The sequence below is a fragment of the Motacilla alba genome, chromosome 1A (genome assembly GCF_015832195.1).
Source record: "Motacilla alba alba isolate MOTALB_02 chromosome 1A, Motacilla_alba_V1.0_pri, whole genome shotgun sequence".
Taxonomy (NCBI): Eukaryota; Metazoa; Chordata; class Aves; order Passeriformes; family Motacillidae; genus Motacilla; species Motacilla alba.
This window is the reverse complement of record NC_052031.1, coordinates 26,730,181-26,746,218: the sequence shown is the minus strand read 5'-3', so window position 1 is coordinate 26,746,218 and position 16,038 is coordinate 26,730,181. Positions and strand designations below refer to the sequence as shown.

The window sequence follows — 16,038 nt, the reverse complement described above, 5'->3', positions numbered from 1 at the left end:
CCTTTTGATTCACAAACACTGAGCATTAGCTATAAACAAAACATCCTTGGTACCATCTTATTTATTAGGTTATCATCCTGGACAGTCACGATAAGGAAAAGGATATCTAATCCTTCTGGAGAAACATTCAGATGTTTTGCTAACTGTCAACAAAACAAAAATTTACTTCAAAGCATGAGTTCCCTTGATAAAAAAAGGGTTTGGTAATAGATCAAGCTACTAAGAACATGACCTGCTTAAATTTTTTGGACTGGTGCAGATTGCTACACAACAATGTTCAAAGGAATACTAAGTTTTGCCTTATCTTTGTCAACATGTAACTGTAGTCTTCCATTTTTATTTCTTTCAAGATAATTACAGGGGTTTGTTTGTTACTAAGTATCCATGTCTCCACCTGCAGTAGAAATGCGATCTTTCATTAAAACATTAGGCTAGTGAATATCAGATGACTATAAACTACAAGTAGATTAAAAAGGATTGAGACATCCTGCCTTTGGAGAGAACACATCTCAATAAATCTTCAGTATTTTTGTTCTGAAATAGGCTTCTATTAATAACAAAAAATATTTAAAATGTTTTTAAAACTGATGCTTGAAAAATAAGTATTTGTAGAAAAAAAGGCAACTAAGCAGCAAAATTCTTTGTATCTTATCAATTTACATTCAAATCTAATTTTTGACAGCAACCTGGGAATTATAATGAAACTAAAACCCAAATTTGAAGCCAAACATTTTTACGGCCTTTAGGGTATTTTCCTTACTGCTTGAAATGCAAGTCCTAAAAGCCTGCTCCTGAAGGACTGCCAAACAAAGCTATTCCACCTCATAACTACTCAACTTTCTACTCATTACTTCTGTAAGTTTCAAATGCTATTTCATCTTCCCTGGATGTTGCTCACATCATTGCTCATGAATACCAAGAGACAGAAAAAACATTCTTCATCTTCAAGGGAATGTTTTCAGGACTTTTCAAGTTCTTAGCCATTCAGATGTGATGCTTTGCCTATTCATTTAATCACAGAATAATCTCAACCTTTAATAAGGTTACTGGATTCCCAGAGATTGAGAACTGAAATTTCAGAAACGCATTGGGATCATTCCCCACAACCAGAAGTGGAAAGTGAACCTGATTGGTCAAGGTTTGAAAATATAGGAATTAGAAAAGTCAGTGTTCTGCACTCGATTTTCCAAATCTGGATTTACTTTCAAAATTTGCATTCCCCACATACAACAGGATGGGATGATAAGGACAGTTTGAAGTATACGTAAACAAACCTAAGGACCGCTATGGATTTTGATCTTAAAATCCTTTCCATGTTTTATTTTCTTTGTATTGGGAATGTTAAAGCAACTTGAGGTGACATTTCCTAGCTCATTAATAGAGGACACAAAGTCATTTTCAAGGAGACAGACAGGTGGTTTATAATTTCCATCATTATAATATCAAACAAGGTGACAACTATTGCCTGAAGGAAGGATAATTACACTACAAGAGAACTTAAACTATATATTTAGTTCACATGTATAAGAACTAGCAGAACAAAGTCACACACCAAAGCTGAATTATCCTCATTTACTTGTTTATGTTGTGATTAACCATATTAACCCTCAATTCCCTTTTATTGCTGTTGGTTTGTGTACTGCATCAGCTAACTCCATCAAGTGAATTATTTTCAAAGTATGTGCACTACCTGTTATGCACTGCTGCAACACAGAAGACCAATTAATATTTTTAGAGAAACACCTTCACATCTTAATCTCGTTTCAGATGGTCTGCCTGGTTTTAACATACTAGCTAAGGATGGACAAGTTAAGTCAATAAACCCTTCCAAATATCTGTGTTCACTCTCTTCAACTCTTCCACGGTATATGCGTATTTTTCTTCTCAACAATAGCAGCATATATAAATACTGCATATTGCATGTAGGATTCAAAACCAATACCTAAGTCATCACCTTCAGCATGCATCCAGAGATTTCCTATGTATGTTCAATGCTTTTAAACAATTTACCTAGGACACTAAGTACTCTTCCATTATGTTTGCCCTTGATGTTTTCTCTATATATACTCCTAATTATTTTCCATACATGGCAGTATGTATATTCAATTAGCTCCAGTTAGTTTCCGTATATACTCCTAGTTAACTGGGGAGAACCATTTATTAATTCAACAAAGACCACCAGCAACTAATCTTCATATGGCCCTTCATTGCTAACATATTTTTCTAGAATTATAATGCACATACTGGGAGAAAAACGACTCCACATTTATTCAATAAATATAACTACTCCTTATCTAGCTGTAAATGATTTGTCACTGTACTAAATTTTGTACAAAGAGCTAACAACTCTTTCTCCTCTGTTGTAAACAAAACTAAAACTATTTTACAGAAGAAGAAACCTTCATCCTCTTTCAAAAAATTTATTATAATTTTCCTCATACCAACTGATTCTGCCCTAATTCCAATTTGTTGTATTGAACCTCAATGATCAGCACCATATACAGCATTTTGTGAGGGTTCTTACCTGTAGCCAATAAGCTAACATGATTTTTGGCATCTGCTGGATTCATCATTTTTGTTTCACAGGCATTCTGGTGCCAGTGGTCCCCCTATGAGTAAGGAAGCATAACATGTCTTTCTCCTTACTTCTGGTAATCACTCTGATGACTTCCAGCTTTGAATCAGAAATTACTACTAGACCCTGAAAGCATAACTTGTCATTTTACATTACATTGTTGAAATATCACACCATTGTTGAAATATCACACTATTGTAAGATCCATCTTTACTTATTCAAGTTGATTTACTGCTGAAAAAGAGTACCATGCCATTATCTGAAAGCACAAAGGCTAATGTCAGGCTTAAAAACATGTCTTAGAATAAAGATGCAGGTTGCTTTGCAAACCGTCATTACAAAATTATGCCTTCTTTGGAATCCAATCCAATCTTTGGAAGGAAAAATTGGAAGGATAGTTTGAAATGGTTTATCTGTCCCACTTTAATATGTGTGATAAAAAAGCTGTTCCATAATCACCACTAATAGCATCTTTTCAGTATCTTAATTCAAACTTGCCTTTTCTTCAGGCTGAAGAGCAGTTTTTCCATAGCAAGAGGCATTTCATTGCACAATTTTATCTGTGCAACTCCATCATTCTGATCATGATGCATGAGGTAGTGTTCCTACATGCCTCTACATAAGCACCTACAGCAGATATGTCTGTCCAAAGTCTTGGAACCATGAGTAGCAAGCACAAAAAAAATGCAAGAGAAAAAATGCATGTCAAGGAAAATCTAATGCAAACTTTTGATTACAGTGATTGCAATCTGGGTGATTGGTATGAATTCTTGAACAATAAATACTGGTCAAAATTCAGATTTTGTGCTGATGTCAAATTTGGCATCCAAAATTTAGAAAGGGGATGCAAAGATGATAGATTCTGGAAAGCTAAGAAAGAAATACAAAATCAAGCTGTGGCTATATAATGTAAGTTTCATAATTGAAGTAATCCTGTTCAATGCTAATGAGCCAAATCATCTAACATTAAGGAATGGAGTCATTCTTTCACTTCAGACAAAATTTAAAAGAATATTTTTAAATAACAGTAAAACACCTGAAGAGTTCTACATTGGGAAATAACAGAGTGAGATTGGTGGGTATTGTATCTACACATGCTGAAAAGGTCTAAATGAACTTCCAATTTTGAAAGGAAATCAAAAACACTTGAAAGAGAATTCAGTTACTGTTCCAGGAACTATAAGGTTTTTTTTGCTGTAGTGACACACACTGTAGAAGGAATATGATACTTAACTGTAAGTATTGCTGTTTATCATCTTTCTTCTGGTCTTACTTTAATAAGAAAATCTTGAGAAGATTATATCATCATTTTTATGTATGTATTTCTGGGGAAATAAAAAGTGAACCATGGTAAACATATAGTGTGGATTAGAGCAAACAAATAGGTTATAAAAGCCAAAAACCCCCATAATTTTAGGTCTAAATATAACACTAGTTTTAAGAATCACATAAAAAAAACTTAACATGTAATATTAATAATTACATGCTCAGTTGAGCAAAAACTGTAATTAAAACTAAATAAAAACCCAAATACTTTCTGCAATCAAAACAGTACATGACAGTATCTCTATGAGTTATGAGTATGCCTAAATTACTCCAACTGTTATAAAACACAGCAGAAAAGAGAATTTTTATTTTCTGATCTTTACAATAATATCCTGGCTTATGCACTGTCACTTCTTGCATCCTGAAGTATTATTTCTTAGCAATCCATTTCTACAAACTGCCTCAAGCAAAAAAAATTACAAAAAAATTACAAGAAAATTACAAAATATTACTAAAAAAACTACCAAAAATTACCAAAAATCACAAAAAAAGTATCAATTTTTATTGAACAATACATTGTGAACCTGGTTCCCCAGGTGGCTCTGAATGAAAGTAATCACCCAATGTAGTCACAATTATAAAAAAGCAAGTCAGCCTAATTTGATAGGAATATTCATGACATAATAAATATCTCATCCACTAGTGGCTGCTCAAAAATAAACCATTTTTTGGTTTTTAGTTTTTGTTTACTATAATGATAAGCAATGAATGCTTTTCCATCATGTATCTCAAACCAAAATTCATGTAATATGTTCTAAATATACATCAATTACTGGCTGTGATTGTAGCAGACGGTTGCTGATATAGGTGCATTCATTAAACCCATTTAAATTTTTGGATTATTACAGTTGATAGTCAATGCAATGCACAGTGGATATTTATTATTATTATTATTACTATTATTATTATTATTACTATTATTATTAGAGCATTTACCTTGATGTGACTATGTCCCAAACAAACCGTAAATATATCAATGAACTAAAAGGTGAATAGGTGAATTCACTAAATATTCAGAGGCTGCCAATAAAGACTGACAGTTTAAAGTAATTTAGGTCTTCCAGGTCTTCCAAGCCTGAATTTCTGTTATTGACAAATTATAGAATAGAAATTGTAACTCCTAAAGTTATCATGTTTATCGTTATGCTAATTTATTACAATGATCTTTTTCCCTATGATAAAAAAAAAAGATTTAAAAAAAAAAAAAAAAGACAAATCAATTCCCAAGGAAAATATCATATGCTAAGTACAGCCATTACCTGCTTCTGCCTTTATTACAGATATCTGAACACACCTATTTCTATGGTTTAGGCATATTTAATATTTACATTTTAAGAGCCCCAGAGGGAAAACATATGCAGATTTTGCCAGTAGCTTTGCTGGATTTTGGCTAGGCTTTTTTACTAGTCAAATGTACTACAGACTTGCAGAATCTGTATGGTAGCTTTCTAGAAAATCAAGCCAAAAGTGGTCTGAAATCTTTAGTTCTGGCCATCTGCTAGAAGCATCTGGTAGCTGGGTACAGGCACCCACATCCAGAACGTGACTGCTCTCTTGCCAACTATGTGCCTAGGTAACTGTCAATCTGTGCTTCTCCACTGCTAGCATGACAACTGCCAAAAGGAAGCTGAACATGTACCAATAAATCTAAATTAAAATAACACATTACTTTCCTAAGTTACAGCCATCATTTTTGTACATAATTGCTCAATAATGGCAATGATAAATAAGTCACACAGTGAAATCTGTCTAAGGCTAACAATTACAGCAAGGATACCAAGGATCTAAGTATTTTGAAGAGTTTTGGTAACATTTTAGTCTGTTTTCTCTGACAACTAGAAAATATATATGTAATACTCTCAATGTGTTACATCTCTATATAAAAAACATCAGAATTACACATGCAATATCTGATTCAGGAAGAAGAAATAAAATTAAAACCAGTTCAGGTTCTTTTTAGTTGCTTTTTCTTGATCCAAGTAAATAAAATTATGCATAGTTTAATGGACAAACATTAACTATATTGCAAGAGGATTTCTAAAGCCATATTAAACAAATTAGAACATAAATGATAAGTTAAAATGCAAATGGTGAAGAAATGTGTGGCTCCCATTGAAATTCATTCTCTTGTCATATAAATACAATTTTCTAAAAACTCTGCTCACCAAAAAAAATTATTTTGTGCACTTTAAATTAAGAGAGGTAAAAAACAGGTGGTAACTGTAATTACTGAAATGATTAATTCTTTTGTGAGATCAAAGTAACTTTTCATCACCTTTTGCTGTGACATTTGTGGAAAGGAGAGATGTATTCTATGGCTAGGTAGTGTATGATTAAAAGTTAAAAGCATGTGAGAGACAGAACAATAGAAGGAAAATCTAAAATTAAAGACTAGAAAAGTAATGCAGGATCATGATAGTAAACTAGTAGACTACAGCTAAAGGAGAAGAATATACCCAAGGATATTCAGAAATTGCCACAGTGACTTTTTTTCCCTACCCATCTGTATTATCAGTTGTTCCTTATTTTGCATTTCATTTTTAACCTCCATGGAGTAAAGATCAGGGTTTTGTTTAGCAGCAAGTGAAAACACAAAGTGATGATCCTGGTCCACTGCTTTAGCTCCAATGCACAATGATGGTGTTGACACCATACTAACAATAGTAACAAAAATACAAATTTGAATTTGATTGACAAATATCTTATTGCACATACAGGTACTCCCAAAGTTGTCTGCCATCCCATGGTCAGTGATGGTAATCCCATTTAAAACAGGCTAGTAAACATCCTAATATTTTTCTATCTTCCATTTTTAAAAAAAATATTTTAGTAAATGTTCATTTAAATCCATTGAAAAGTTATTCTAGAATAGCATATACAATAAATTAATATATATACATATTCCTTTGGATTTCATTTAACCTTTTGCTTTCATTACATCTACTTTGAATACTGTATTTTCTAAGCTGTAAGATTCAATATATTGCAATATTTTTCAAAATACTGAAATGTAATTTTTGATTGATACAGGAATGAGAACTATAGTAAGATCTTAATGAATTGTATGTGGTGATAATTCTTCTTATATCTGCTAAACTCCACTAAGAGACCATAAACAAGAACAAAAGAATAGTAAGCCAGACTCAATTAGTGAGAGACAAAGGTTAAATATCATGTAAATATAGCTGATAATAATGTTTTTCTGACCCTATCCGTATTTGTAGATTAAATTCACCTCAAATCACAGAGTGTCCATTGATATAAAAAAAATTTCATTATTTATAAAACGTTGTCATTCTTGCAATGGTCTAAGGTATGAGAACATGTCCTGCTTTACAAGCATATTAAACATTCCAAGATTGTGGTTTTCCCTCAGGCAAATATATTCCACTTAAGGAGAAAAATTAAAAGGAGTTCTAACAAGTTCACAAAATAAATATAAACACATATGCTGAAATGGTTATTCAGATAGTTCCAATTGCTTCTAGGGTTGAATACCAGCTTTGCCATTTCTTTTACATCTTGCATGTAATGCTGTTCAGGGCCAGTCTGAAGTTCTAGAAATCAAACATTAGGAAAAAAAGTGGATTTCCAAAACTGGTCAAGGTCTCAACAGAATCCTACCCAAATTTTTCACAGATGTCCAGATATTTCAGGCACTCACCTCTGAGATGTTCAACTTAAGACATTTGACACTCTCAGCTGCCCAAGTTGAACACCTCAGAAATACAAAATTTCTAGAAAACCTTCATTTGTCTTTCAACATGAGGCTATATCTTAGCTACATGTAGGAATATAAATTATTAAGAGCATATTACAGTGAGCATATTCTCTTCTGTAAAGAGAAACAGAATGAAACACTTTGCTCCAGAGAGTGGAATGAAAGCAAGACTGCATAGGCTAGCAGAAATGCTTTCCATTTTTACACTGCCTATATAATTTTCAGGAATCCTCTCAGGTCAGCTAGTATAGCTTACTGCTATACATATTATTTCAAGACCAATTCTGTTATGAAAATCTATTATATCTACTACACTAACTTTTTGTGCTTTAATGAAATATGCCAAATATATAAGTTGCATCTTTAATATTAATTGTAGTGTAATAACAAAGTCCCCAAGGAAGCATTTTTTTTTTGTTTTGACCATGAAACAAACAAGGAAAAAATCCTTACAAAATCATCAGAAAGATATTAAATGTTCAAACTTCAGTCTGTATGTTTTCATAATCAACATTTACAAAACCCAAAAAATCCCTGTGTTCCATAACTAAAATCACGTAAATTATGGAATATCTCACACCCAATATTTGGTTAGTGACATTTCCAGATTTCTGTCCATAGAACTGCTCTAAGTGGTTATAATAACAAGAACTGAGAAGTGCTCTCTGAGTTGATGTGTTTGAAAGGTAGCTTTGTATGAACAGCTGTGTTTTCAAAATGCTTGCCACCTCTAAATTGGTCCTTGTGAAGTGCACTGTTTGCCTTATTGCCAGCAGGGCACATTGCACTGTAACTGCTGCATTTTTAGTTTTTATCGCTGTCTCTCTAACTGCTGAAGTGGAAAAGAATGATTGCCAAAATCTGACGTGTTTCTTTTCCTTTCTGCCCACTCTGACTTGGTTCTTAGCTGTCTGTTGCTCCAGTGATGACAAATGTTGCTCAGTTTATTCATGCACTGAATGTCTTTTCCAGCTCAAATAACGGTGATATCCTCCTGTAAATCAAGTTTCCAGCTGTCAATAGTGGTAAATCAGAGAAACCTAATTAAGACATAACAATCATTGTTTCCACAAGAAATAATTAGGCTGCAAAAATCACACACATCAGGGTACATTTTTCTAAAAGCAAGAGACAATCCCTTAAAAAGGAAGAGACACAGCACATTTACTAAGACACCAAGTATGGGCTGCAACAGGGATGGATCTCCAGAAAAAAAAAAAAAAACAAAAAAAACAGATAATCAGTTCACAAAGATTTAAGCAGTTTTAGTACACAAGTTCTAGTGCACAAAACAATAACAAAAATCCTAAAGCACCAAAGGAATACTAATTTGTTAGATATAAAATATTTAGCCCTTCTATTTGCAGACATTAGGAAGCACACTATTTCATCTGGATGAGGAAATACAAGTGCAATCAAATTACCCACAAAGATTCATAAGTGCAGCGGGGTAAAGAATTACATCAAAGACTCCAAAACTATGATGCACAGTTCTTGCTGCTTGTGTGGAAACATCTATCCTGCACCTCAGCTTACTGGTGGTAATCTGCTGTGGAGCCTTACCTGTACAAGCTTCTCTGCTGTGAGAAAGTCCTAAGAATAGTACAATTCTAAGAATTGCTTAGAACATCACATCAATAATCTTGAGAGGTCACCAAAATCCACTAACAAAGAGTTAATGCTGACATACTTGGATTATTTGAAAAAACTTCATTTTTCAAACAAGAAAATGGTTTCTTGGCACCAAAACTTTTATATATGTAAACCTCAGTTACATTAAATACTACTCAAAGAAACAGAACAAATAACTTTCAGGTTCTCTGTGCCCTTCATATAATAGAATCTTTAAAACTGGACATTCAAATTACAAAACTTTCACATAAAACTGTAAGTTGTACAAAGCACTCAGCTTTAAAGCACCAGAACACATTTTAAAAAACTCTGAAAATCACAGCTAATAAGAGTACTTACATTCAATTTTATTTAGTATTTACTATTACTAGTACATTAATGAAGAAAAGGAATCAATGTGCTCCAGAGTGGAAAGTAACATGAAGTTAAATGCTTTTTTTTTTCTAATACAAACATTTATCTCTGTGACACCACATTCTTCAAGGAAACTGAACTTCAGATACAGTTTATGTTGCTGAGTGCAATTTACATGAGGTTTATTTTGTTACAGTGAATGACAGCTCACTTTTCACTTCAAAATGATTTGAAGGCATCTCGAGGTAGGAAATTAGTTACATACACACAGACACCCTCCATAATCAATGCAACCAGTTAGGCAGTTTAACTTGATCACTTCAAGTGGGATTGTAAAACTTACATCAGCAATCCATGTTTTTTCATACTCTTAGTCAAGATGTATATTGGAGTCACATTATAATACTGCTATAAAAAAAGACCCAAAAAAATTTTCCACTCAAAGCATTATATAAAATTTTTGCTGTTGTAAGTATCACTTTTTGGTGTATTCTATCGTGTGAAGAGTACCACTGTCATAGGATTTAGTTTTAGGTTGTCCTGCCAGAAGCAGGGGATCCTTATGGGTCCCTTTCAGCTTGACATATTCTACTCTATGATTGTATGATCTCATAAGCCACCATGGATGTCCATCCTACTCCAGAAACATTATTTTATTCCACATCTTGAATGACAGTTAAAACCAAATAATTTTAATATAAAACAATACATAGATATGCCACTATTTAAACAAAAAATCTTTCTCAATTGAAACAGTGTATTTTGTAATGATGACTGCAGGCTGGAAGTGTCAAAATTATTCTACAATCTGTTATTCAAGCCTCTCAACCTCAGTGAATATTTTACACAAGACAGAAGCACTTTAACCAAAGAAATAAGAAAGATTTATGCTGGAACACCATATGAGTTTGGGCTGGTGACTTATTAGCTAAAGCATTCACCAGAAAGAGAAAGGACATCAGATTAAATCATAACGAAACAGAATTTCAACCTGTATCTCAGCCCTTCTTTTTTTCTGCTGCCTTTTGCAGAAACCCTAACATATATGACATGGAAATATCCACTGGTGCCCTTACTTTGGGTTTGAGAATCCCATAGATACTAGCATATAAAATCAGGTGTATAAATGCAAATACAGAAGCATATTGGCTCAAAAGAATACAAAAATGTAGTTCATGTACTTTAAATGGTACAGCCTCTCAGGTGCCTGGGACACTCATGAAAACTCCATCTTGGCCCATATTTTATGTTCCATAGTGGCCAATAGCAAATTTCCAGGGAGGGACAGAAAATCAGGTCAGCTGATTGTTATGCTTCCCCAGAATGCTTTCACAAGTACCTCTACTGAGCAGAAGTCCCTGAACATCACAGTGGGATCAAAAGGCTGAGATAAGACATCAGCAGTAGCATTCTGTTGAATCTCAGTTAATTTACAATTCAGGTGAGATTTTCAATGATCTTTCAATTATTTGAAACATACATTTTGTATTTGTCATGCTAGAAATACATTTTTAATACACAATCCAAATGAAAATACAACAGTCAGCACGAAATGTGTTACAAGAGTATGTATAAAGAATATGACTAAAAAATTCTACACCGCATGGCCATCCTCTTTTCCCCTTACACAGGAAGTTACATCTGTGCATTTGGCATAGAAGGATTTCTACTAAGATCTTTAGTAAATGTGACAGTACTCCACATAGGGATATCGCCTTGCCTCCTGGTAGCAAAATTAAGTTGCAGGCATTAACTTTTCAACACAAACCTTTATTTTTCTGCAAGCCTCAAGTTCATCTCATTTCCCAGAACAAAGGAACAGATTATATTTTTACTATTTCAGTCAGTATGTCTTAGTATTTTAGTATAAACTGGGCCATGTGCATAAAAACATACTAGTGATCCTCAAAACAGCAGAATGTTTTCTGTATGTTTATCTCACACATTGTCTGTTCACTCTATTAATAAACTTACATGTTGAAATAAAATATTAAATGTCCTTAAATGCATATAACACAAAGAACAGCCTCAAAGTCTTGCCAAATGTACTTCTAATTGTCCCAATGCTCATATTACTTTACACAGTCCAACACCTTTCCTCCACGCTGTTATGGAATGCATGGGTGGTCACTATGCAAAACCCTCCTGGGCCTGGAAAGGACACATAAATTCAAATGCCTGACACTTACCTTTTGCAATTCTGTCTATCTATAGCACCAACCCCTTCAAAGTTATTTATCAATGTCAATTAAGCATTGATCTTAAGGTTTGTAAACCATGTCAATGTGAATTTTAACACTAAAGGCAAGGGGAGAAAGGGTATAAATGTGTATTGCACAACAATCTTCAGAAACAAAGTCTGGGTGAACTTAAGTGTAAAGTCTATATTCTGAAGTAAATTAAGCAGTGAATGTGTACTACTTTATAGAAGAAAACACAGATGCTTTTGTATTACACGCGTTGGAACAAAATGTACACTCAAAGTCAGATTTGTTTTACTCCACAAAAAGAAAGTACATACCAAAATCTGGAAAGCACACATTTGATGCCTCAAGTGGCATTGATGCCACAAGGTTTCAGTCCTTACTATAACTTGGGACCTGAAGGCAGTCTACAGGCTTCAGATTCTTGCAGAGCTACAGGACAAAGAAGCTATTGCTAGTGTAAATTTTTTTTTTCACTTATCATTCTGAAGACACTTTTTTGTTAATATTCCTTGCAATTGAGGTTATTGAAGTCAGAATAAGAAAGTCAGTGATTAGCCAAGAATTTGCCAAGTTGACAAGCTATTTATTATAAGGTACATATTTCCTTCTAAATAACATTTTAAAGAAAAGAAAAAAAAAGTTTTCTATCTAGACAGCAGCTACAAAAAGTATTAAAATTATAAAACCTGTGGATTTTCAGTTTCATATATTTCTGTATAAATATCTCACAGGCTTGCCTAAGAATGTCATTAGGAATGTGTATTAATCCAACCATTCAATTTCCTTTTCATTATAGATAAATTACATTTTTTATAGTTACAAACTTTATGTAAAAAAGTTAAATATTCCTGCTCTGTGTTTACATTTTCTCAGTGCTTACATTTTCAAAGCCAACAGAAATTAGTCTGCTTTTAAGATAACTGAAAGAGAAAAGAAAATATTTTAAAGCAGGATAAAATACATAGAAAAATCTCACTGATATATTTTACTTTATACTCTGTGGATCTTCATCTTTCTGTAGAACAATGCTCTCCTGGATATATGACAAGCTAAAAGTCTAAAGACATATTACTATATTAACTTAATTTATGCTATCTGGATACCACTATAATACTCCAGACACCACAATCATTTTCCTTTCTTACTTGCAATAATTAAGAGTGGAGAGCAAAGATGGCTAAATTAATTTATAACTTTATAGCTTCTTATACTAATTATTTCCTCTTCTTGTATTTTAGGTCATCTTGTCATTCCTGCAAACACTAATCAATCATGGGATTTGAAGTTAATACTACTAAATAAATGAATTATTTAATCTCCTATGACCATCTATACATACTTCATCTTCACAAAGCTCATCAATTTTATGTCATCAAGGACAAAGTGACCTTCATTTCCACAAAATGCTTCTTACTACTGGACAAGCTGGTTACAAATTTATCACTTATCCTCAGGAAGGAGGTCCTTTACGATCGTCATTTGATAAATGCAAGATTGTGCTGTATTAATTGACCAGGTCATACTGAATTCCAAGACCGTAATTGTGGAATACTAAAGGGTCTGTCCCTTTCCTGAACATTTGGGCTAAGATGAAGGACCTGCAACTCAAAATTAATTTACTGTTTGGTCTAGTTACCACTGTTCTACTACAAGCCGTAGGAAGAAAAGCAGACTGCCCGGAGTCATGTATATGTGAAATCAGACCATGGTTCACCCCCAGGTCTGTCTACATGGAAGCTCCAACAGTGGACTGTAATGATTTAGGCCTTTTTCATTTTCCAGCCACGCTGCCTGCTGACACACAAGTTCTACTTCTACAAACTAATAATATTGCAAAAATTGAACACCCAGTAGACTTCCCAGTGAATTTAACTGGTCTAGATTTATCTCAGAACAATTTATCCTCAGTGACCAGTATTAATCTTAGAAAGATACCACAGTTACTGTCAGTGTACCTTGAAGAAAATAAACTTACTGAGCTCCCTGAAGAATGTCTCTCTGGACTTACCAATTTACAAGAGCTTTATATTAATCATAATCTGCTTTCTGTGATTGCACCAGGAGCTTTCATAGGCCTCAATAATCTTCTCAGACTTCATCTCAATTCAAATGGTCTGCAAGTGATCAACAGAAAGTGGTTTGAAGCTACTCCTAATCTTGAAATTCTCATGATTGGAGAAAATCCAATAATCAGAATTGAAGACATGAACTTCAAGCCTCTTAGCAATCTGCGCAGCCTAGTTTTAGCAGGTATAAATCTCACTGAAATACCAGATAATGCTTTGGCTGGCCTTGACAACTTAGAAAGCATTTCCTTTTATGACAACAGGTTTGTTAGAGTGCCCCACATCGCTCTTCAAAAGGCTACAAATCTTAAATTTCTAGATCTAAATAAGAATCCCATTAACAGAATACGACGAGGAGATTTTAGCAATATGCTGCACCTAAAAGAGTTAGGAATTAATAACATGCCTGAACTGATTTCTATAGATAGTCTTGCTGTTGATAATTTGCCAGATTTAAGAAAAATAGAAGCAACCAACAACCCCAGATTATCATACATTCACCCCAATGCATTCTACAGACTTCCCAAGCTGGAATCGCTCATGCTCAACAGCAACGCGCTGAGTGCGCTGTACCGCAGCACAGTGGAATCCCTGCCCAGCCTCAGGGAAGTCAGCATACACAGCAACCCCATCAGGTGTGACTGTGTCATCCGCTGGATCAACATGAATAAAACAAACATCCGCTTCATGGAGCCGGAGTCCCTGTTTTGTGTAGACCCTCCTGAATTCCAAGGTCAGAATGTGAGACAGGTACACTTTCGGGAAATGATGGAAATCTGTCTTCCTCTGATAGCTCCTGAAAGTTTTCCATCCACATTGGATTTAAAAGCTGGCAGCCATATTTCTTTGCACTGCAGAGCAACAGCAGAACCAGAACCTGAAATCTACTGGATAACACCATCAGGACACAAGCTTTTGCCTAATACTATCTCTGATAAGTACTACATTCATTCCGAAGGAACGCTAGACATAAGTGATGTAACACAAAGAGAAAGCGGCTTATACACATGTATAGCAACGAATTTAGTTGGGGCAGACCTAAAGTCAGTCATGATTAAAGTGGATGGCTCTTTCCCTCAGGAACACAATGGATCTTTAAATATTAAAATAAAAGACATAAAATCTAATTCTGTTTTGGTTTCATGGAAAGCAAGTTCTAAAATTCTGAAGTCCAGTGTTAGATGGACAGCCTTTCCGAAAGCCGAAGACTCTCGGGCTGCACTGAGTGCTCGAATACCATCTGATATAAAAGTATATAACCTTACACATCTAAATCCATCAACTGAATACAAAATTTGTATAGACATTCCTACTATCTATTCTCAGAAGAGGAAACAATGTATCAATGTAACCACAAAAGGACTAGACTTGGAAGTGAAAGGCTATGAAAAGAACAACATAATAGGATTCCTTGCCAGCCTTGGTGCTCTTTTGGGAATCATATCTGTGATATATCTCTACAGCTGCATCTCTCAAGATATGAACTATGGCATTGGACACAGCTATCTAAGGAATTACCTGAAGAAACAATCCTTTTCACTCAATGAACTTTATCCTCCTCTAATCACTCTTTGGGACATGGGCAAAGAAAAAAGCACAGCAATGGAAGTAAAAGCAACTGTAATAGGTGTACCAACAAATATGTCATAAATATGTCAGTGTATCACTTACTTTCTGAAATAAAAAGCACATGACTGTTTTTGTGCTGAATAAAAAGGCAACAAGAAAAGCATATTTCTCTTAGGAACTAGATGCCAGGACTTTATTGCTGCCAACAAATGGAATATATATGACTCAGTACGACAGAAGAATTTTAATTAACTGGCTTCTAAGGGTATTCTACCAACCAAATAAAATTAACTTCATATTCTAGAACTTTCATGGGACTTTTAAGTCTGGAATACAGTGGAAGTAGCCAAGAACATTTTCTGTATTTTTTTTTAAATTATTATATAAGAGTAGTGGAACTGAGCAATACCTCCTCCTGTGCTGTATTACACAAAATAGCCACGAGTTTTTGCAGTGAACAGATATACTAGGATTGACATATGGTGTAATGAAATGGACAAATTCTGTAGAATAGACACAGTGAGTATGTGAATTTTTTTTAATGAGAAAATACATTTTTGATTAAAATCAAAATACTTTTTGTCTTGT

General features: G+C 34.0%; 2 protein-coding genes across 3 annotated transcripts in view; one reads left to right on the top strand and one right to left on the bottom strand.

The window, feature by feature from the left end:
* LRRN3 (leucine rich repeat neuronal 3) overlaps window positions 1-16,023 on the top strand; it is a 31,885-nt gene extending 15,862 nt beyond the window's left edge. Inside the window, exon 2 of the mRNA XM_038153828.1 lies at window positions 13,054-16,023. Within this exon, the coding sequence (XP_038009756.1) occupies window positions 13,405-15,531 (2,127 nt within the window). The 5' untranslated portion in view covers window positions 13,054-13,404 and the 3' untranslated portion in view covers window positions 15,532-16,023. The remainder of the gene's footprint in view (window positions 1-13,053) is intronic.
* Window positions 1-16,038, bottom strand: part of IMMP2L (inner mitochondrial membrane peptidase subunit 2) — a 410,793-nt gene that overhangs the window by 232,802 nt on the left and 161,953 nt on the right. The gene's annotated exons all lie outside the window — the stretch shown is intronic.